At 40.3% G+C, this 22,159-nt stretch overlaps 1 protein-coding gene across 4 annotated transcripts in view; it reads left to right on the forward strand.

Moving 5' to 3' along the window:
• Positions 1 to 22,159, forward strand: part of LOC137632459 (TAF6-like RNA polymerase II p300/CBP-associated factor-associated factor 65 kDa subunit 6L) — a 59,998-nt gene that overhangs the window by 18,370 nt on the left and 19,469 nt on the right. For all 4 annotated transcript variants that reach the window (XM_068364393.1, XM_068364391.1, XM_068364390.1 and 1 more), the window contains exons 4-7: positions 8,695 to 8,834; positions 13,998 to 14,149; positions 15,379 to 15,558; positions 16,630 to 16,734. In XM_068364393.1, the coding sequence (XP_068220494.1) occupies positions 8,695 to 8,834; positions 13,998 to 14,149; positions 15,379 to 15,558; positions 16,630 to 16,734 (577 nt within the window). The remainder of the gene's footprint in view (positions 1 to 8,694; positions 8,835 to 13,997; positions 14,150 to 15,378; positions 15,559 to 16,629; positions 16,735 to 22,159) is intronic.

Consider the following 22,159-nt stretch of genomic DNA (forward strand, 5'->3'; position numbering starts at 1 on the left):
CGAACTCTCCTTCCCGAATGGAGACTATCCTTTGGTTGGGTCATGTGTGGGTCTCGGTATCCTTGAGTGTCAACCCATTCTTTATACTTGCCTTGATAAAGTCAGTGCGAGTCTCCACTCACTCACCATATTTACACATGCCATCAACCATAATGCTCTCGCACTTGAGAGCAATATGTCTCTGAGTACGTAGTATTTTGACTTTGAATCATCGTTTACCAATGAATGCACTGCTTTGCTTGCACAACCTTTTCTGACTAGATTGGAAACCCAGCAAGCCACACTTCATCTGTGCTTAGCGTAATCCTGGTACACTTGCGAGCATCGGCTGCGCTCACACTTGAGCACTTCACAAGTAACAAGGCTTCATGTGATCCCATGGATTCACGCGAGCTCTCCTTAGCTGGATCTCCCCACCAAGGGAAGAGACATGCTTAATGTTAGAATGCCTCTCACACCCTCCTTGTGGGACGCATGTGTTGCCGTAATAAGAAGCATGCTTCTCACAAGAATCCCTTTTTGTTCCGTAACTGGAATGAAAAAATAACGCTATTTATATGGATACTGTATACTTTTGGCGAAAGCTGAAAGAACGAGCCATTAAAATTTAGCGGGAGTTAACTACCCATCCCTTTAGTTAGCGGAGGGTAGGGGGGTTAGCCTGCTACCCCTCCCAATCACACACCGGTGATTGCACTCACTTTACTTTTGGCTCAGATGGAGTGTGGTTGTCACCGACCTTCATCCTTTCCAAATTTTGGACTGCCATCATTGAAGGCTGCACCTGCAGGAAATTCATGTCTGATGTGGAAACAGATCCCAAAGCCTTTGCCTTGTCTGCAGAGGACAGTGCTGTGATATTGATAACAAGTGTGTTGAATGTCGGGAGTGGTCTTCCTCCCAGGTATGGGCGTAGGCAAAAGAAGAAGTCTGAGCGGGACTCTTCTCCTACGAAGGATGCTTCGAAACAGAAGAAACCCAAGGCTTCTCCCTGTCTTCTGACCTTCTTCCGGGGAGCTGACGAGTAGTAGCGTATGCCATTTAACTCCCGGCCAACCTTGGTCCTTGAGAGACGGTACAACCTCCCCTAGTGTGGTTGTCCTGGCTCTCACCCCAAGTGAGGCTGTCTCTTTCTCCTCTTTTACAGGTCTGGCCATCGTTGGGGTTGCCTGGTGATCCTATGAAGTAAGCGTTACTGCAGTTTTTTCATCGGGATGCTGAGTTATTGTCGGACGTCGACCCTTTGTCAGTTGTTGACACTGTGGTGTCGGAGTGCTCGTCAGCTGTTCCGTCTGCTGCTCCTGCGGCTATGTCCGCTTTACTATCATCTGCTGCCGAGGTCTTCTCTCCTTTCCCTGACAAACATCCTGCAGGGGGAGAGCTAAGTCCGTGGCATGTCTCTCCGACGAGTGTTTCCCTTCATAGTAAAAGGTCAAACATAGAGACTCCTCTTCGGAGGCCTGCTGATCCCACACTCCTTCATTGTCACGTCGGCGGCAGGCTACCTTGCTGTGTCCGTCCTCCTCGCCGCCTGCAAGGTGGTCTTGCTCCTTCGGCCAAGAGACGTCTTCTCGCTTCCACTCCTCCTCAGTCTTCTGCAGAAGAGGTTATTTGACCTTCGCCTCCGTCTTCGACCTCCTCTCGTCTCTCCACATCTCACCAGGCTCTTGCACCTCATTTTCCTAATCGACGGTCTCTCCATCGTTCAGAAGAGTGTGAATCACCCACGCGTTCACCTCGTAAATCGCCTGACCATCATCATCATAATCATGTTCCATTTGATCAACGGCAATGAGCGTTTTCTCGTGTACCACCGGTACGGTTGGTTACTCGTGAATCGTCTTCTCCGACGCTTTCTACGTATAAATCACCCGACCATCGGGATCAAGCTACGTCTACACCAACGCGTCTAGCTCGTCAGTCGCCTGACCAATGTCAAAGTGCGACTTCTCGTGCACCACCTGAATGTGGGGTTACACGTGAATTGCCTCTTCCAGCTGACCATCTATATCGAACGTCTCGTACTCCTCCTGTATCGTTATCTTGTGAATCGTTCGCTACACGAGAATCGCCAACAACGCAGGAATCGCTTCCTCGTTAGTAATCGCCGGCCTGTCAACAGTCCCCTGCTTGGCCCCATTCATCAGCCCGCCACCATTCCCCCGCACCGCAGTTTGCCTACGCGGCAGCGCTCACCTGCGTTTGCTGGCCCACCAGCATTCACCTGCTTCTCAGCGATCGCCGGGTCGTCAGTGTTCGCGTTCGGCAACGTTCACCTGGTCGTCAGCGATCTCCCATGCGGTGGCGTTCTCCCCAACGCATTCACGAGGCTTGTAGACCTTCTCCATTTTGAGAGACGCTTGATCATCCATTGAACCAGCGTTCACTCGTTTTTAAGCCATCGCATCGCTCTCCGGTGGAATGCGTTTGCTCACCTGTTCAACCTTCTTGACCAGCGACGCGTGAGTCGCCTTCTAAGGGATCATCGTCAAATCGTCCTGCCTATCGTACAGTGGTACCGTTCGACCCAATGTTACCATGCTATCACTCAGCAACGTGGGAACACACTCACTCCTTTCAACCTTCTAACCATCGATTGTCGCTTCTAGAGCAGGAGTTTTCTTGTCGCTCTTCAATGCGTCAGTGACCACCTCATCTTCTGACAAGAGAGGATCGCCTACTACAACCCCCGAAAGCGATGGTTGTGGCCTCTAAGAAAGGAAGGTTTACTTACAATCGTTCTTCATCGCCTCACTCCCCTCCCCGCAAACGCGTAACGTTGCAACTGGCGGGGAAGGAAGAGGAGGGAAAGTTGCAGGGTTTTATGATTCCTAAGCTACCTCCCTTTAGAAGGGAATCGACTCCTACAATCCCAAAATCGACAGCATCTGGTGTCGAGACAGCTCCAAATGACTTTTCTACCTCTTTCCCTTCAGAGGATCTCTCGGAGAGCACTTCATCGAGTAAGCAGCTGTTGTTCAATGCCCTGGTCATGGTGGTATCTCAAGCCTTTGCCCCGTGACTTCCAGTATGCCCGTCAGAAGCCCAAGTGGTGCCAGCCGATTCGGGACTTAGGACCATGACTACTTCCCCCTGAAGAGGAAGAGGGGATTTCCCAATAAGGTCTCCTCCTCTGAGGTTTCATCATCGTCTCAGCTCCTTGATGCCTCACCCACTGTTGCTAGAGGCTTCCAGAGGGAAGAGTCAGTGTTGGACTCTTCTCTCCCGTTTCTGACGGAAAGACCTCAAAGAGAGAACAGCCTCGCCTTCAGCTCCTTGTTCTTTTCCTACCGAGGAGGTCACTTCATCGAGACCTTTTGCCCTAGAGCCTTTATTCCCTACTAGAAGGGAATCTAAGGACTCTTAAGACAATTCCCAAGTCGTCCTCCAGGAGCTGAGTCAGTCTTCCTGTTGACTACCACGACCCACCCCGGGGTCAGTCATTGGTGGTGGATGAAGATCCTGCTGCCAGCCCAGCTTCAGACAATGACCAAAGAGAGTCAGAACACGGCTTTCGGCCGGTTTTGGTTATCATGAGGGCCTTTAACCAGTGATCTGATCCTGAAACAGCCCTTCAAGAGGGCACCCAAAAGCCTCCTAAGACCAGTGCATCCCTGCCCTGGTCCGGGGGATTGAAGGGTGTCCGGCATAAGATCGCCTCCCAGTTGTCTTCTATCTCATGAGTCTTTCCGCTCTTCCTCGTCCCCTAAACTCCTCCCACCTTCGGGTGTTAGCCAGAGAAGATATTACGACATCATGGATGAGGCAGTCTCGACTATGTCACCCCACTACTCTTTGGAAGAGCTGATCAATGGAGTCTCTTGAGAGGCTGTCTTTGTGTCAGGTCTCTTTCTCAGCGTCTGAGATCCTGAACCAAGAAAAGGTTGCGAAGTATGCCATGCAGGCTACTTCGTGGCTAGATCATTGGTTAGGAATGATAGGTTTCCTGGTGCGAACCGGGGATTTCTCTAAGGATCATACCAGGAAGGCCTTGGAGACCTTTCTTCCCTCTCGGGCATTCGCACCATTGAGTTTCTGGCCCACCAGGTAGTGACCCTTTGGGCCAACACCATTCTGAAACATAGGGATGCAGTGGCCGAGAGATTTCACCAGCAGTTTCCGAACACTGAGATCACTAGGCTTCGAACTTCCTCCATGGAGGGGTCCTTCCTCTTTGAGCATAGGGACGTAGAGCAGGCTGTGGAGAGGTGGAGGAAGTGCAACACGGACTCCCTCCTTCATAGGACCCTTACAGCTCGGCCCTACAGACCACCAGCCAAGGAAAAGTGTCATCGAAGAAAACGGCAGGCATCCCCAAACTTAAGGTATCTAAGAAGCCCTTTCCTGTTAAGGATGGGAAAGGCAGCAAGTCCATCTGTGGAGGCAAACACCAGAGAAGTGGCGGTAAAAACTGCAAACGCTAGGAGAGGTCATCCCCCTGCTTATCCACAGTAGGGGGATGTCTTTTCATCATACAACAGGATACAGAGGCCTAAGAAGGTGGCGAGACCCTTCTTCAGAAGTGAAGAGCTTTCAGCCTAGCGATAGTTGTCTCTAATAGGTCACCGATCATCCCTGGCCTGTTTAGTGCCCAACAACCGCCTCAGGATTCAATATCTCCAATGGGAGCTGAACTCCAGGTAGAATCAGACCAGCAGTTCCCCAGACATTCTAGTCCCTATAGAACTAGAGGAGCAGATGGACCTCAGGTGGTGGGTGGCAGACGAGAACCTTGGCAGGGGTGTCGGCCTTCTCGTTCTTCTCCGAGTTGATTCGCTATTCAGATGTAACCAAAGTACACCACACGGCCTCCGGCCTTTTGTTCAAGTCCGAAGGGTGCCACCACATAAATCTCTTAGAGATAAGGGCAGCCTTCCTAGGAGGACTCCAACTGTTCCAGCAGTTCCTGGTGGGTCACTTTGTAGTTTTGATGAGCAACAACACCACTGTAGTGGCTTTCATAAACAAACAAGGCTGTACCTTTTTATAGCCCTATGCCATCTAGCAGTAGAGATACTGAGATGGGCAGAATACAACTCAGTGTCCCTATTGGCCCGCTTCATTCTGGGCAAGAGGAGTGTTCTTGCAAACAATCTGAGCAGAGCGACTCGGGTAGTGGGCTTCGAGTGGTCTTTAAATCATCTAATAGCCAACAAAGTCCTAAATTTGTGGGGTTCCCCGACTGTGGAGTTGTTCACAACATCCCTGAACTTCAGGCTCCCACCTTACTGTTCCCCAGCACTGGATCCCTAGGCTCTTTGGCAAGATGCATTCCAACAATGGTAGGACAACATCAATGTTTACGCCTTTCCCCCCGTTCTGTCTGTTGAGAAGAATACTCAACAAGTCAGAGCATCAGTCAATCCCTGTATAACTCTCATAGCTCCACTATAGCATCACACAGAGTGGTTCCCAGACCTTCTGCAACTCCTGACGAAACTTCCGAGAAAACTCCCTCTGTGACACGATCTACTCAAACAGTCACACACGAACATCTTTCACAAAGCCGTAGCTTTGCTATGAATTCACGTCTGGAAACTACCCAGTACCTCCTCAATCAGAGAGGATTTTCGCAACTGATGGCTGGACACCTTCAATGATCTTCAGCTTCAGTCTACTTGGATAAGTGGACTGTCTTCTGTGGTTGGTGTCGTGAAAGGGGTATCTCTCCCCTCAATGCTACTATTCCACAATAGCAGAGTTCCTTGTGCATCTTCAGGAAGAAATGTTTGCAGTAAAAAGCTAATGTTCAGCCTCGAGCCTTGCCTTTAAACTGAAGAGTCAATATTTCTCTCCTTATACAAAGCTACTAGCTTACCTGCCCCCCTTCGTAAGTTAGACCTCTATGGAATGTGCTTCTCGTCCTTTCAATCTTTGAAGGGTGCTCCCTTCAAGCCATTACGCCAGGCAACAAATTGCCACCTCACTTTGAAGATGGTGTACCTACTCACCTTGGCTTTAGCTAAAAGAGTGAGTGAACTGCATGGTCTTTCCTATGATATTGCCCATTCAAGGGGATAGGGGAAGGTAATTCTCGACATTATCCCTGAGTTTATAGCCAAGACTCAAAATCTGAAGTAGCGTATCCTAGATTCGTTTCCTTCCGGATTGGGAGTCTTCGTACTGTAACCGATGATGCAGTTCAACTGTTATTATGCCCAGTAAGAAGTTTGAGGTGTTACCTCAAAGGAACATTAGCAGCTCGCCCCTGACTGTCAGCACACTATGTCAGCACGGGGAACGTCGAGAAGAGGGTCCCGAAGAACACCATCTCTGCTTGGATTTGCAGGTTCATTGACCTGGCATTGAATCCCGACCCTCCTTCAACATGATTACTCATAATGTTAGGGGTATTGCAACGTCCCTCGAGTTCAAAAGAAACTACTCTGTGGTGTAGGTATTGCAAGCTGGTCAGTGTCAGGCGACCTTCATTGCCCACTACCTGTAAGACGTGACCCAGAGGAACATGGAGACATTCTCCATTGGTCTTGTGGTGGCTGTACAACAAGTGGTTTAAAATCCTCTGGCTCCTTGATGGACTAGTAGCAGATGGTTGAAGGCAAAGGTTACCTGTAATTAGTTTGGGCTGAATGTATAAGCATTGGTTTGTATTGGTGTCATGGTTACAACACACACTCCCTTGTAAGAAGTGTGGGAACTGACACCTATATTACGAAATAGAGGAGGATAGTAATCCTTATGCCCCTTTCACATAAGCCCACACCTTTATCAGGGATGACGCTGGACATAGAAGAAAGAACCCTTTTCATACTATACTGGACTTTAGTCCAATCACCGTATTTAATGCTGAAACTTACATTCACTTGATATTAAGCTATAAAACTGTTAAGACATGGATAAATGAAAATTTTTATTATATCTTTTTTTATTGTTTAAAAAGAGAATTCTTGTGCCTTTAATATCCTCAGCTCTGAACTCTATACTTGGTAGTTACTATGTGACTCGGGTTGGTCTCAGGTTTGTGTATACTGTATTGTAATGTATAGGCAACCCCAACATCTATAAGAAATTGCGATAATTAAGCATCTCATCTTAGGTAGTGCTTACAGCATGTCTTGAATGATTGTCAGAATGACTGGCTCTTCTGCTTCTTCCCTTTTGCCCCTTTCACGGAGGGCAGCAGCTATGACTGTTACATGCTGTGCCATATGTCTGATCTTAGTAAGCTTCATAATTACCAGCATTTCTTCATAGTCAGGGTCTGTAAGGAAGTAAATCTCCCATCCTCCTTTACATGGGAAAAGAAGGACACATGCCTACCAAATCATTTTCTTATGTTTGTTATACATTTCCAACATCTTCCCTTCATGGTAAAATAGATTTTTATCCTAACTTAGTACTGGTGTCCCATCAACTAGTTTTGACCCAGGCCGTAATGGCTTTTATTATTAGCTGGTCAGGAGGTTAGAGGACTGTAATTTTCCTTAATTCTATAGGGGTTTAGAAAGGAGGATGATTCCACTAAGGAAAAGAACCTTCCAGTGAGATTTATAAGAACTGTCTCTCACCAAAGAGGGAGTTTCCTGTTTCACATAGATCAAATAACCTTAGAAATACTTTGTATTTCTGCTAGTCATACAAACCCAAGTCCGTTTATTAAATCCCCCCCTTTTTGTTACCTTAACTCTTTGCTATTGACCAAACAGTTTTCCTGTTTGTCCTGTATTATCTCTTATATTATGAGAATCCGATTTGTATAGCTATGAAAAATACAAATTGCTTTTTTACCTTTGCCAACTTCGTTGCGAAGTTTATGTTTGGATTGGTGTTTATTTATTTTTTTGTATGTCTGTCTGTGTGTTTGTGATTTATATAACTCAAAAACATTTTGCCTGCCAAGGTCAACTTTATCATAATTTGGGAATGATTAGGTCAAAAGTCAAGGACAAGGTCACGAAAAAGTCAAACGCTCCTTTGCCATAGCGTGACCAATTTTTATTTAGTTTGCATGAAACTAGTGCTAAATGGGCATAATTCAATTGCCTATCTTTTGATATGCAACATTATATAGTGATGTCATTATCCTTGTTAGCAGTTGGGGTCAAAGCTCAATGGCATCAATGAACTTGCAGAAAGTGCGGGTTTTGTCATTACCTGGCCATATTTATCCGGTTTGGCAGTGGCAAAGGTATGCGCTCTACCTAGTGCCCTTTCTAGTTAAATTTTTTATATTTGGATAGAATTTCACAACAATGCTTGTTTCCTAAATTGGTAAAATATGTGATGAGAGAAAGGCGGGGAAGAAAAAATCAAAAGAATAGTGAAATTATATGAAAAATATTAACATGTCCGGATCTTCAAATTCAGATACAGTATTTTAGAGTTTCAGCATGTGTGAGTGTGAAAATCTAGAGTTAATATATTATGGGCATAAAATGTGTATCAAGTTTTGAAAGGAAAAATTAAAATTTTATTAGACCTAGTATAGTACTTTAATCTTAATGACATTCTCAATCTTGAAATGAAGTAGAAACACTGATATTTCAAATTTTCGAAAGACAAGAGTTCCTAATGTCTTTGGCTAATTATTTTTAAGAAGAATATTGTATTCAGGAATTCTATACGTACATACTTACGTCCTTTTTCCTTCAGAATATGGAATGGCACCAAAAAGAGACCAAAGCAATATTTAAAAGTTTTGCAGTACATGAATGCAACTTGCTCCTTTTTCAGGTACACAGGTAGTGAACCTGTTGAGTGGATGGGTGTTGGAGAGGTGGGTGTCTACATCCCAAATGATCCCACTGTTAACCTTGCAAGCACAGCTCTTAGTGGGGATATATTCCACCAACCTGGTAGTCCTTGTGTTAGAGGCAAGTAGTTTCAGTTGTTTCCCGCTATTTTTAAAGTGTTACCTATATTTTCAATATTATATAAGAAGTTTGTTCCTACACAGATACAAACCCTCATCTTTTCATAGGATTATGCTTTCAGTATAGCTGGAACTAGGCTTTTAAGATTTATAACAAGGTATATATAGTTACAGGCAGGTGGTGGTCTTCAACCACTGGTGAGCACCAGTGAGTACTTCTGGTGCCGTCAGGCAGCTGTTTTAATCTTTTTCATTTGTTTAGTTAATTGATGGCTGTTTGTTGTGTGCAAAAGATATTAACGGTGAAGAAAGGTTTTGCAGTTTTCCTGATAAGTGTAGCTGATTGGCAGTTGTATGTGTAACCTACTGATAAGCACTTTCATATTCCCATTTGACAACATTCCTGGTGCTGTTTATTCTCATGCAAATGGGAAGGTGTGTCTGCTGCCACCAAGCTGAAATGAAACTTCCATGTCCAGGAGGCGCTACAGACATATCTCCTGTTGGTACTGTCTCTTAGAGTTCCTAGGATCTCTCTCCTCTGAGTGATGTCACTGTTGGTAAACTGGAAGGCTGGAATCCTTTCATCCCAACTAGCAATGTGTGATGAGAAGAAAGACCACCCTAAGGTTTCCTCTGTGTTATCTCGCCATCTCTCGAGGTCATCTTAGTCTTCGTCTTTGGTGAGGAAGTCATGGGGACACTTGGGATAGAACTGTCTCTCCCTCACACGGAGAGAAACAGCAGGAATCACATACTGTACATGTAACGCCTATCGATCAGTCTCCTGGGGCTTCTTGGTCCATATTTGCCAGATAATATAAAAATCTTACTCAATATTTCTTAGAAAATTATATCTTTGACCTGTCCAATGTTATGATATTCGCCACATTGATATGAAATGCACTAATGGCATAAGTTGTTTTACCCATTGTAAATTTCATAACCACTACAGATTGTTTAGGAGATGAAATTTGTTTTCATTGTAAGGGAGCTCACTATCCAGGTTCATGACAATGTTGTCAATATGAACTGATCAAGCAATCATTGAGACAGAAAATAATGAACACATCCTTTGGTGCTACCAGGAAATAACTTTTGTGACATATTAATGCCAAACTATCGACTTGGTCATGTGTTTTGTCCAATCCACATGAGTTGACATCTAGTTCCAAATCAACGCTTTCGTCCAAAAGTTCTAATTTATAGACTCATGACCACTTCACCCTCTTCAGCATCGTCGCCTCTCTAAGCCACTGTATTCTCGTACTTCTGCTGTTACTCTACTAAATTTTCATTTAAACACATGTACAGTATATCAATAAAGTAACTGAAAATGCAAAAAGTACTAGCACTTAAAATCATCTAGATAAGCAAGAAACTCGGATTCCTGTACAGAATTGGTTTGATACTTGCCAGTTATGATATTTTAATATTTCATTTAAATATGTTATTCCTTCTTGTATAATAAAGTAACACCAGTATTTTAGTTTGAATAAGTAAATTTAATTAAAAAAGTAAACACATTTAAGTTTGTTTACATTACTGCATACATAAAAAGAAATAAAATTGTACGTAGGAATAAAATTTTCTGTATAATAATATAGACACCTGCCCTTAAAGAAGATTTTATTGATTTCATAAAGAAATATATTTCCTCTTATCTCTCATTTCTTAACAGAAAAATTATATTCTTTTTAAAGAAATATCTTTAGAAATAGCATAAGATGAAAACATGAAATATGTCCCACTATAATTTCTAGTCCCCTGCAATTTGTTAATCATTTATCAATGGTCAGAATGAAATAAAAAGCTTGACAGGTGTGAGTGATTTAAGACCTCAGCCATCGATGGGTGAAAAATTTATTTCCTGTTTAACTTCAAAAGTTCAAACTCGCTGCAAATTTTTTTTATGTTGAACAGTCCTTTTATAGTTTATATATCAAATATCTGTTTTAATGTTGTTAATGTTTTTGAAATATTTTATTTTATTTTTTCATTACTTCTTATATCATTTATTTATTTCCTTATTTACTCTATTCACTGTGCTATTTTTCCATGTTGGAGCCCTTGGGCTTATAGCATCTTGCTTTTCCAAATAGGGTTGTAGCTTAGCTAGTAATAATGATAATAATAATAATAATAAAAATAACATCAAAACTTGAACCTGTGAATAGTGGATTTCACGCGCCTTTGCTTTATACACGACACCCAAAAGGTGCTCGCGCGAGGGTTGTAACCTCAGCATTCCATGCTTTTATCTTTCTCTGGTATAATTGGAAGGTTTTATCAGAAAAGATATACAAGAAGGACTTCTTTTCACTGGGCGCCACAGGTCGACCCAGAAATGAAGTTTTTATTTATTACACAAAGAATTTCACGTTGTATAATTTAAACACGCTTGAAAAGGCAACCCTTTAGGCTGATGTGTTTGTTAGTAAGCAGAGTAATGGGAAACTGATCTTCCTCATTCCTTTTTTCTTGAGGATTAACTAACTAGTTTTGCTTTTCGATCTTGTGAAATTAAAGCTCTCTTAATGAACCTTGATGCTTATGGAGGTGTAAACCCAATGGGTATTTTTTCTTTGTTTTTTATAAAGACCGCAGATTTCTTAGCTACAAATTTATCAGTTATTTTGTGCAAGTTAGTAAAAAGAGGCTCTTTTAATACTTATTGGAGAATTGGTAATGTTATTCTATTATGTAAATGCATTTGTGGTAGGCCGAGTCCTGCTGATTAACCTACCACCCAATTTCCATAACTCCCATATTGTCTGAAAATTTTTAACATCTTTTGGCAAAACTTTTAAATAAGTATGTTGAAGGTTATCATCTGTTCACCAGTTTGCAATTTGGCTTTCATTAAGGCCTTGTAGCATGTGATGCCCTTCTTACAATCTCCAATGCTGTACAGAAATTCCTTAAGTGTTGTCTGGAAGTTTGTATGATTGGCCTTGATTTTAGGGCTGCCCTTGACCGTGTTAATCATGAGGCCCTTGTTTTCAAACTCAAATAGTTGGGAGTGGGTGGGTCTTTTCTTAGCATCATTACTGAAAGTAATAGGTTGCAGAGTTGTTGTGGATTGGGCTCCATTGTGAGTATAGGAATATGATATCTGGTGATCCTCTGGGTAGTGTTCTTGGTCCATTGCTTTTCATAATGTATACACATGACATGTAGTTTGGCCTATGAAACAGGCTTGTTGCAAATGCAGTTGATGCTACTCTCTTGGATCAATTCCATCTCCTGAATGTAGATCTAGGGTTGCTGAATCCCTTAATATAGATCTAGCTAAAATTAGTGCATGGCACAAATTATGGGGCATAAAGTTGAATCCTAACAAAACTCAAAGTACAGTCGGCCCTCGTTTATTGTAGGTTCTTGCTTCACGACTTCAGTTTCATACGCATAAGAACATTATTGTACCTGTCAAATGGAAATTCTTATAATCGCGATAAAATTCATGTTGAGCGATTATTTCAAATAGCCTGTGCTCCTTTACATTGGGAGTGCTTTGTGCCACTACCTATCTCTCCAACCAGCTGGTCCTAGCTCTCTCTGTACAGTGTGTATCCATTTATTGTGGTAAAAAGGACCTGTAAATACTCCTGCTCCGTCAGGCTTCACTTTGCCATGCTGAAATCTGGAAAAAAAAAAAGAGAGAGAGAGAGAGAGAGAGAGAGAGAGAGAGAGAGAGAGAGAGAGAGAGAGAGAGAGAGATATATTAGCCTGAAAATCACATGTTTGCTGCCCTCCAATCCAGTATGGTGATTGGTATGGGTTGCCACACCATTCAATGATATTTTCCAATAAACACAATAAAATTATTTCACTAAGTGATAATGCATTAAAATAAAATGTACAACTTTTGAAATTGCGTGACTTACCTTAGTTAAGGTAACGTGGTATTAGATATGCACCATTTACAACTTTGGAGGGCAATAGCTGGTGAAGGCAGTGGAGCGGAGGTGATACAGGTGTTGCTTCCACTGAGGCTAGTGAACGACTAACCGTCCCCAGAATACAAGCGAGATCGTGCTAGACGTCTATGCGCAGAAACAAAAAAAATTTTGATGCGGATCTGACGCAACGCTACTTTTCCAGGGTTAGAACCTCATACTTTGTGAGAGATAGTGAGAGAGAGAAGGAATCAGTATAAGATTAAAACTTATGATTAAATAACTTTTTATAATGTTTAACTGTTTATACAATGTTTACTGTATGCACTTTACACAATAAAAAATTTCATAAATACATAAGTTTACTGTATAATACTACTATATGTAAGAATATGGGGAAAGGTAATACTCTACAAATAGAGGGTGGGTTATTATTAGTACAGGGGATGTTTATAAAGATTTGAAATATACGTAAATAATGAAATGAATTGGGCATTACTAATTCATGGATTTTCACCTTTGGGGGGATGGGTCCTGGAACCAATTATTAATGCTGGATGAGGATTTGCTGTACTTGTACAAAGCGGGGTGTGGCGATGACTTTCATGTCGAGTCATCTTACCTTGTACTGAAGCTGTGTTGCTAATGTACAATTACATCTGAAAAGTCATATGAACTAAAATATCATTAAAAGCACTGGAAAAGAATATATTGCAGTACAGTGGTTACTTAGTGTGTTAGTCAAGAGCTCGCGGGCAATTTTTTCTCGATCTTTGTGCCAGTTTTTGTTACCTAACTCTTGCAAATAAGGAGGGCTTACTTCCAGTTTAGCTGAAAGACTACTACAATGAAAGGACTCAGATGTGTATAGTTAAAATTTTACAAATTACTTTTAAAAATTCTGTTTTTATTATAAAAACTAAAAACTCAGATTTTTTAGAATTTCTCATTATTTGTCTTTCTGTTTTATTAATTTGTCTTGTTGTGTGAATATAGGATAAGAAGTAAAAGTTTAAAACACTGATGACTTCAGTCTGGTAAAGTTTTATTTGTAATTTATAATATTGATAAAAAAGAAATACAACCTTTTAATACTGCTTTGGTGATGCTCGTTGGTTCCTCATAAATAAATAAGTGATGTAGTAAAAGCTTTTGGTAGTCCTTAGGGTTGTTTTCTGGTTTATATTACAGATTTCTCTTGAATAATTTTACAAATGAGTTTCACTGAAGTGCAATACAGTATTTTCAAATTTCTTAAATTTCAGGTGAATGGTTGAATGTCAGTGGGCATAATTTAGTCAAAGCTGAAAACAGCGGGGAGATTTTACCGTCACCGCAGACATTACCTCCAGCTTTCGTACAGTATTACCAAACACTCTTTACTGTTATTGCAGGTCCTTCTAATGATTTGTTTAAGGTAAGTTTTATATATAGATGGAAATTTTACAGTGTATATGCTCCAATAAGAGTAGAAACAAGCATACAATTATTTGTAGAACGAGACAGGAGAAAAAATGGCTACCTGTGAGGGATGAGCTCATATCCCATGAAGGAAAAAAAAGTCTTCAATTGAAAGTTCATATATTCCCAGTTTTCAAAATTTCCAGAAAAATATCTTTAATTTCTTTATACCTATAAGAATTTTAATTCTTTATCATAAATATGGATATGAATGTGTCGAGGTGGTTTGGCCATGTTGAGAGAATGGAAAATGGATGTCTGCTAAAGAAGGTGATGAATGCAAGAGTTGATGGGAGAAGTACTAGAGGAAGGCCAAGGTTTGGGTGGATAGATGGAGTGAAGAAAGCTCTGGGTGATAGGAGGATAGATGTGACCTAGGCAAGAGAGCGTGCTAGAAATAGGAATGAAAGGCGAGCGATTGTGACGCAGTTCCGGTAGGCCCTGCTGCTGCTTCCGATGCCTTAGATGACCGCGGAGGTAGCAGCAGTAGGGGATTCAGCATTATGAAGCTTCGTCTGTGGTGGATAATGTGGGAGGGTGGGCTGTGACACCCTAGCAGTACCAGCTGAACTCGGTTGAGTCCCTTGTTAGGCTGGGAGGAACGTAGGGAGTAGAGGTCCCCTTTTTGTTTTTGTTTCTTTGTTGATGTCGGCTACCCCCCAAAATTGGGGGAGGTGCCATGGTATATGTATGTATGTATCCATTTTATACTTTATTGTGCATATCCATGTACATACTCAGGTATAAATATAAATAATGATAAAACTAAAGCATCCATTACAGTACATAGATACAGTACAGTATATTGATATTTATTAAATGTACTTCATACATGTACATATGGATAACAAGGACACATACATTTATTTATTTATTCATATATACTTACACCTTGTATGTATATACAAACATGTATAATAGTAATGCATATCTATAATTATACTGAATAAGTAACTTAAAAAGATTGCTAATTTTTATCAAGAATTCTTGTTTTCTAAGTTTATATCAAGAATAATAAGTTATATCAGATAATTGATGAAATGTACTATGGTTTGCACTATCGTTTCTGTAGAATTTGCCAATTTTGAGATGATTAATCACCCTGTATAACATAAGTATGTTGACTACAGCATCTATCTTGCAAGTAACTATTCTTATTTTTAATTTATTTTTATGAAATTACAGATGATGTGTGAAGATGTGTCAACTTCACCTGGAATCCGATCTTTTGTGGGCCACATAATTGGAGGTGTTGTTCGAGGAGCAAATCGTGCCAGGCAAAAGCCATTCATCTTAAGAAGACTTCTTTTGATTACAAGAGCTCTTCTTGTGAATCCTCACATACATCTAGGTCCCCAGAATTATGTAAGTTGGTGTATATGAATAATCTTGTATTACTGAAATAGTTCTTTCATGATTCAATGGAAGCACCTCAATATAGGAAATTAATGTACAATTTCTAACCATATAGAATTCAAATAAGTTTTCATAGGAAAGTTTTTTCATTGATTATAATCATATCTTTACTGTCAGCTTGAAAGCACAGTCTTTTTATCTCCTTATTGTACACGCACTCAAAATAATTTCACCTCACTAACCAAAGATTTTAACACCTTATCCATGATAACACCATTTTCATACTGTTTACAAAAATGTTTTGTTATCGTTAGTTTTCCCTTGGATGTTTTAATGCGCTCATTCGTTGTTGTGATTAGCGATAATACATAAACAAACGCATAGTTTCCCTTTTGGGCATTGTAAATTTATGTAGGAAAAACATGCTATAGAATAGGCATTATTTTGTTCATTTCTGATATCTTAGGATACAGTAAGTAGAAAAAAATTTATAAAGATGTCTTTACATAACCTAAACCTAACCTAAACTCAGATGGTTCTGTAATTTACCAGTTGTCATATATTACGGATACATGATAAGTTAATTAAAATTTACTTTGATTATTTACCTTGTCTAATCTAAAGGTCATCTTATATGCAGAAATATAAGTCACTTACATTTATTAACTTGCTTACAAATATAGTATTGTATTATATAATTTTACGATTTTTAATTTTTAATAGTATTTTCAGGTGCTGTACTTTACAGTATTTAGTTTGTTTTAATTTGGCCCATACTTGAGGTAATCTTTGTTTTTTTTATACTAAATGTTGCTTATTATCAAAGGACTCCTTCACTGAAATGGGAAGTGGAATAAATATTTCATTTATATATATGGTGACAGCATGTCTGATTATCATATGCTTAATGACCATAATAAAAGAAATTTAATCTTGCAAATGATTACATTACTGCATCTTGTTAATGTTTTATCCAGTTTTTTCCAATCTTATAGAATAAGTGTGAGTTTGTGTGAAGAGCCATTCAATTTTGTCCTTCCCTATAAATTCATAAATATAAGTCATGATTCTTTGTTTCAGATGCGCGACATCATTAATGTCCTTGTTTACTGTCTGATTATTGAACGAAAGCTCCCACAGGACACCCAAATGCTTCGTAGTCTTGCTTGTAATGTTTTGCTACAGGTGAGTATTTGTATTTACACTTCATATATCTTATTGAAAATAGTGTTGGGAAATACAATGAAGTAATGATCTGTGATTTAATTTTCTTCTTTAGTACCATTAGTTATATTTGCATTTTTTATTGTTGCTACATTTTGCATTGACTCTAGTCATGATGCATTGGCTTTGTCATCAGTAACGGTTGTAAAGCATAAGATTTTTTATCCACCATATTTTAACCTATGGTAATTAAACTTACCTACTCCATTAACCGTTGTCAATGATTTGTTAAAATATGCTCAAATGAATACCCTCTGATCACATGAGATATAAGAAAATCATAATAGATTATATTAAGAAAGCAAGATAATGAAAAATATTCTGTGTTCTCAAGATTTTTCATACTTTTCTTACCTTTCTTTGTTTCCTTTATCAATTCTGTCCTGTTTCAATCTCCATAACTACAGAAAGGCTAGCTTATTCTTTATTATTATTGTTATTATTATTACTAGCTAAGCTACAACCCTAGTTGGAAAAGCAAGGTGCTATAAGCCTAAGGGCTCCAACAAGGAAAAATAGCCCAGTGAGGAAAGGAAATAAATAAACAATATTAGAAATAATGAACAATTAGAATAGAATATCTTAAAAACAGTAACAACATCAAAACAGATATTTTGTATATACATACATACATATACCAAGGCACTTCCCCCAATTTTGGGTGGTAGCTGACATCAACAAATGAAACAAAACAAAAAGGGGACCTCTACTCTCTACGTTCCTCCCAGCCTGACAAGGGACTCAACCGATTTCAGCTGGTACTGCTAGGGTGCCACAGCCCACCCTCCCCCATTATCCACCACAGATGAAGCTTCATAATCCTGACTCCCCTACTGCTGCTACCTCCGCGGTCATCTAAGGCACCGGAGGAAGCAGCAGGGCCTACCAGAACTGCGTCACAATGCCCCCTGTGGCCGCAGGGGCATAAAAACAATTAGAATAGCGCCAACGTTATCCCTGCGTGTCGTAAGAGGCGACTAAAAGGGACGGGACGAGGGGGCTGGGAACCCCCTCTCCTGTATATAATCCTGCGAGATGTCAACATTTTGTATATACATACATATACCAAGACACTTCCCCCAATTTTGGGGGGTAGCCGACATCAACAAATGAAACAAAACAAAAAGGGGACCTCTACTCTCTACGTTCCTCCCAGCCTGACAAGGGACTCAACCAAGTTCAGCTGGTACTGCTAGGGTGCCACAGCCCACCCTCCACCGTTATCCACCATAGATGAAGCTTCATAATGCTGAATCCCCTACTGCTGCTACCTCCGCGGTCATCTAAGGCACCAGAGGAAGCAGCAGGGCCTACCTATTTCTAGCACGCTCTCTTGCCTCTCTCACATCTATCCTCCTATCACCCAGAGCTTTCTTCAGTCCATCCATCCACCCAAACCTTGGCCTTCCTCTTTTACTTCGCCCATCAACTCTTGCATTCATCACCTTCTTTAGCAGATAGCCATTTTCCATTCTCTCAACATGGCCAAACCACCTCAACACATTCATATCCATTCTAGCTGCTAACTCATTTTTTACACCCGTTCTCACCCTCACCACTTCGTTCCTAACCCTATCTACTCGAGATACACCAGCCATACTCCTTAGACACTTCATCTCAAACACATTCAATTTCTGTCTCTCCGTCACTTTCATTCCCCACAACTCCGATCCATACATCACAGTTGGTACAATCACTATCTCATATAGAACTCTCTTTACATTCATCCCCAACCCTCTATTTTTTACTACTCCCTTAACTGCCCCCAACACTTTGCAACCTTCATTCACTCCCTGACGTACATCTGCTTCCACTCCACCATTTGCTGCAACAACAGACCCCAAGTACTTAAACTGATCCACCTCCTCAAGTAACTCTCCATTCAACAAGACATTCAACCTTGCACCACCTTCCCTTCTCGTACATCTCATAACCTTACTCTTACCCACATTAACTCTGAACTTCCTTCTCTCACACACCCTTCCAAATTCTGTCACTAGTCGGTCAAGCTTCTCTTCTGTGTCTGCAGCCAGTACAGTATCATCCGCAAGCAACAACTGATTTACCTCCCATTCATGGTCATTCTCGTCTACCAGTTTTAATCCTCGTCCAAGCACTCAAGCATTCACCTCTCTCACCACTCCATCAACATAAAAGTTAAACAACCACGGCGACATCACACATCCCTGTCTTAGCCCCACTCTCACCGGAAACCAATCACTCACTTCATTTCCTATTCTAACATATGCTTTACTACCTTTGTAGAAACTTTTCACTGCTTGCAACAACCTTCCACCAACTCCATATAACCTCATCACATTACACATTGCTTCCCTATCAACTCTATCATACGCTTTCTCCAGATCCATAAACACAACATACACCTTCTTACCTTTTGCTAAATATTTCTCGCATATCTGCCTAACTGTAAAAATATGATTCATACAACCCCTACCTCTTCTAAAACCACCCTGTACTTCTAAGATTGCATTCGCTGTTTTATCCTTAATCCTATTAATCATTACTCTTCCATACACTTTTCCAACTACACTCTACAAACTAATACCTCTTGAATTACAACACTCATGCACATCTCCCTTACCCTTATATAGTGGTACAATACATGCACAAACCCAATCTACTGATACCATTGACAACACAAAACACATATTAAACAATCTCACCAACCATTCAAGTACAGTCACACCCCCTTCCTTCAACATCTCAGCTCTCACACCATCCATACCAGATGCTTTTCCTACTCTCGTTTCATCTAGTGCTCTCTTCATTTCCTCTATTGTAATCTCTCTCTCATTCTCATCTCCCATCACCGGCACATCAACACCTGGAACAGCAATTATATCTGCCTCCCTATTATCCTCAACATTCAGTAAACTTTCAAAATATTCCTCCCACCTTTTCCTTGCCTCCTCTCCTTTTAACAACCTTCCATTTCCATCTTTCACTCTGTCTTCAATTCTTGAGCCAGCCTTCCTTACTCTCTTCACTTCTTTCCAAAACGACTTCTTATTCTCTTCATATGACTGACCCAATCCCTGACCCCACCTCAGGTCAGCTGCCCTCTTTGCCTCACGTACCTTGTGCTTTACTTCCACATTTTTCTCTCTATATTTTTCATACTTCTCTATACTATTACTCTGCAGCCATTCTTCAAAACTCCTCTTTTTCTCTTCCACTTTTACCTTCACTCCTTCATTCCACCATTCACTGCCCTTCCTCATGCTGCCTCCAACAACCTTCTTGCCACACACATCACTTGCAATCCCAACAAAATTTTCTTTTACTAACTTCCACTCCTCCTCTAAATTACCAGTTTCTCTTACTCTCACCTCGTCATATTTCATTTTCAACCTTTCCTGATATTTACATTTTACTCACGGTTTTATTAGCTCTTCAACCCTCACTAGCTCCCTTTTACATCCACCTACTGTATTCCCCCACTCTTTTGCTGCAACTAATTTTCCTTCCACCAAAAAATGATCAGACATACCGTTAGCCATACCCCTAAACATGTGCACGTCTTTCAATCTTCCAAACATTCTTTTAGTTATCAACACATAATCCATTAATGCCCTTTCTACTACTCTTCCATTTGCCACTCTTACCCATGTATACTTCTTTTTATATTTCTTTTTGAAAAAGCTAGCACTTATTACCATCTCTTGTTCAACACACATATCTACCAGTCTCTCACCACTCTCATTTTCACCTGGTACGCCATACTTCCCAATGACACCTTCTACCTCTCCAGCGCCCACTCTAGCATTTAAGTCACCCATGACAACTACATAATTCCTTCTACCCAGTCCTTCTACACACCTAGTTAATTCATTCCAGAACTCATTCCACTCTTCTTCACTTTTCTCACTACCTGGCCCATACGCACTGACAAACGCCCAACATTCCCTACCCAACCTAACCCTTACCCACATTAACCTAGATGATATTTCCTTCCATTTAACTAATATAAGCATCAAAAATGAATATCATTGCAGAAAGTTAACACATGACAACAATAGAAAACAATCAAAATGATCACTCCAAGAATAAGTAGTTGTGTAAAGAAAAATGAACATGGCATCCTTACCCAATACCTTCAGAACACACTAATTCAATAAACAGTTTCTTCAGAGAACCCTCGTTCACTGGCAATCAAAACATGAATCACTTCTAGGGATTAACAACTTTAAATGTATAAAACACTGACCTAAATAGCAACTTTGCTTCTAAAAGGTCAAACCCTTCTTGAGTCTTCACATGAGAGAAGTTAACTTGCCGAGTGCACAAGGTGAACTGAGTGGGAACTGGGAAGAATGAATAGCAATGTTCATTACAGCACTCCTCATCACAAAAATATCAAAGAATACAAAATATATATCAATTATTAGTACATAAATTAGAAAAATCAAAGAAAATAAAAGATACAAAATATCTATCCATTATTATTATACATATGGTACATATACTGTAGTATTATCCATTTTGAAATTGTAGGCAAATGGAATCTTTACATCTGTTAGTTTAGCACTTTAACAGTATGGAGCATTATATTTCCTACATCACTCGATAGGAAGACAAAGATAATGGCCTACATTATCCATTTGGTGGAAATAGTGGCATGCTTTCTATTAAAATTCTGGACCCAGAAACTGGAACCTGTCTATATATTCCATGAACATATCGCATGTATGGTTGACTATCGTGTCTACCATGTTTACAGTAGTTTTTGTTCTAACCCTCTCTTCCCTAAGAACAGCATCTTTCATATGTATAAGAGACAATTGAGTGGGCAAATTGAAGTAGCTTAGCAATACAATTGGCATTTTATTTATCATTACATTGATGCACAATACAGTGTCTAATTTCTGTTCAAAAACCCATTTCTTCCACTCTACGCTCTTGTGCTTGATGGGTGTTCTATCAGTGTTCACTCCCTTAAAAATATGAATGCAATCACATAGTTATATTTCAAGAGTTACATTGCTGTGTTTCAGTAGAGAAATGGAGATTTGCAATTCAATCATTTATCCAAGAATCTCATGAAATTACTTAAATTACAGGTGTCAGAAATCCTCACATGATACCTAGATTAAGTCATACATTAATTATCTGTTCAATCCTAAGGATTCTATCCAGCCTGAAAATGCTGTCTATTGAGACAATTTTCAAAAACTAAGAAGTTATTGGGTATCATTATTATGAATTTTTAATTATAGAAAAACTTTCTGAGTTAAATTTTGTAGTCAAAGAATTGTAAATCAATCATACACCTAAGGATGACTGTTTACGCTTATATGCCAGCATCTCTTTCTTCCTTTATTACATTTTCCTTTGCCTTCACAGTTCTAGTCTCATTAACCAATAC

This window comes from Palaemon carinicauda, chromosome 41 (assembly GCF_036898095.1).
Source record: "Palaemon carinicauda isolate YSFRI2023 chromosome 41, ASM3689809v2, whole genome shotgun sequence".
In the NCBI taxonomy this organism is placed as follows: domain Eukaryota; kingdom Metazoa; phylum Arthropoda; class Malacostraca; order Decapoda; family Palaemonidae; genus Palaemon; species Palaemon carinicauda.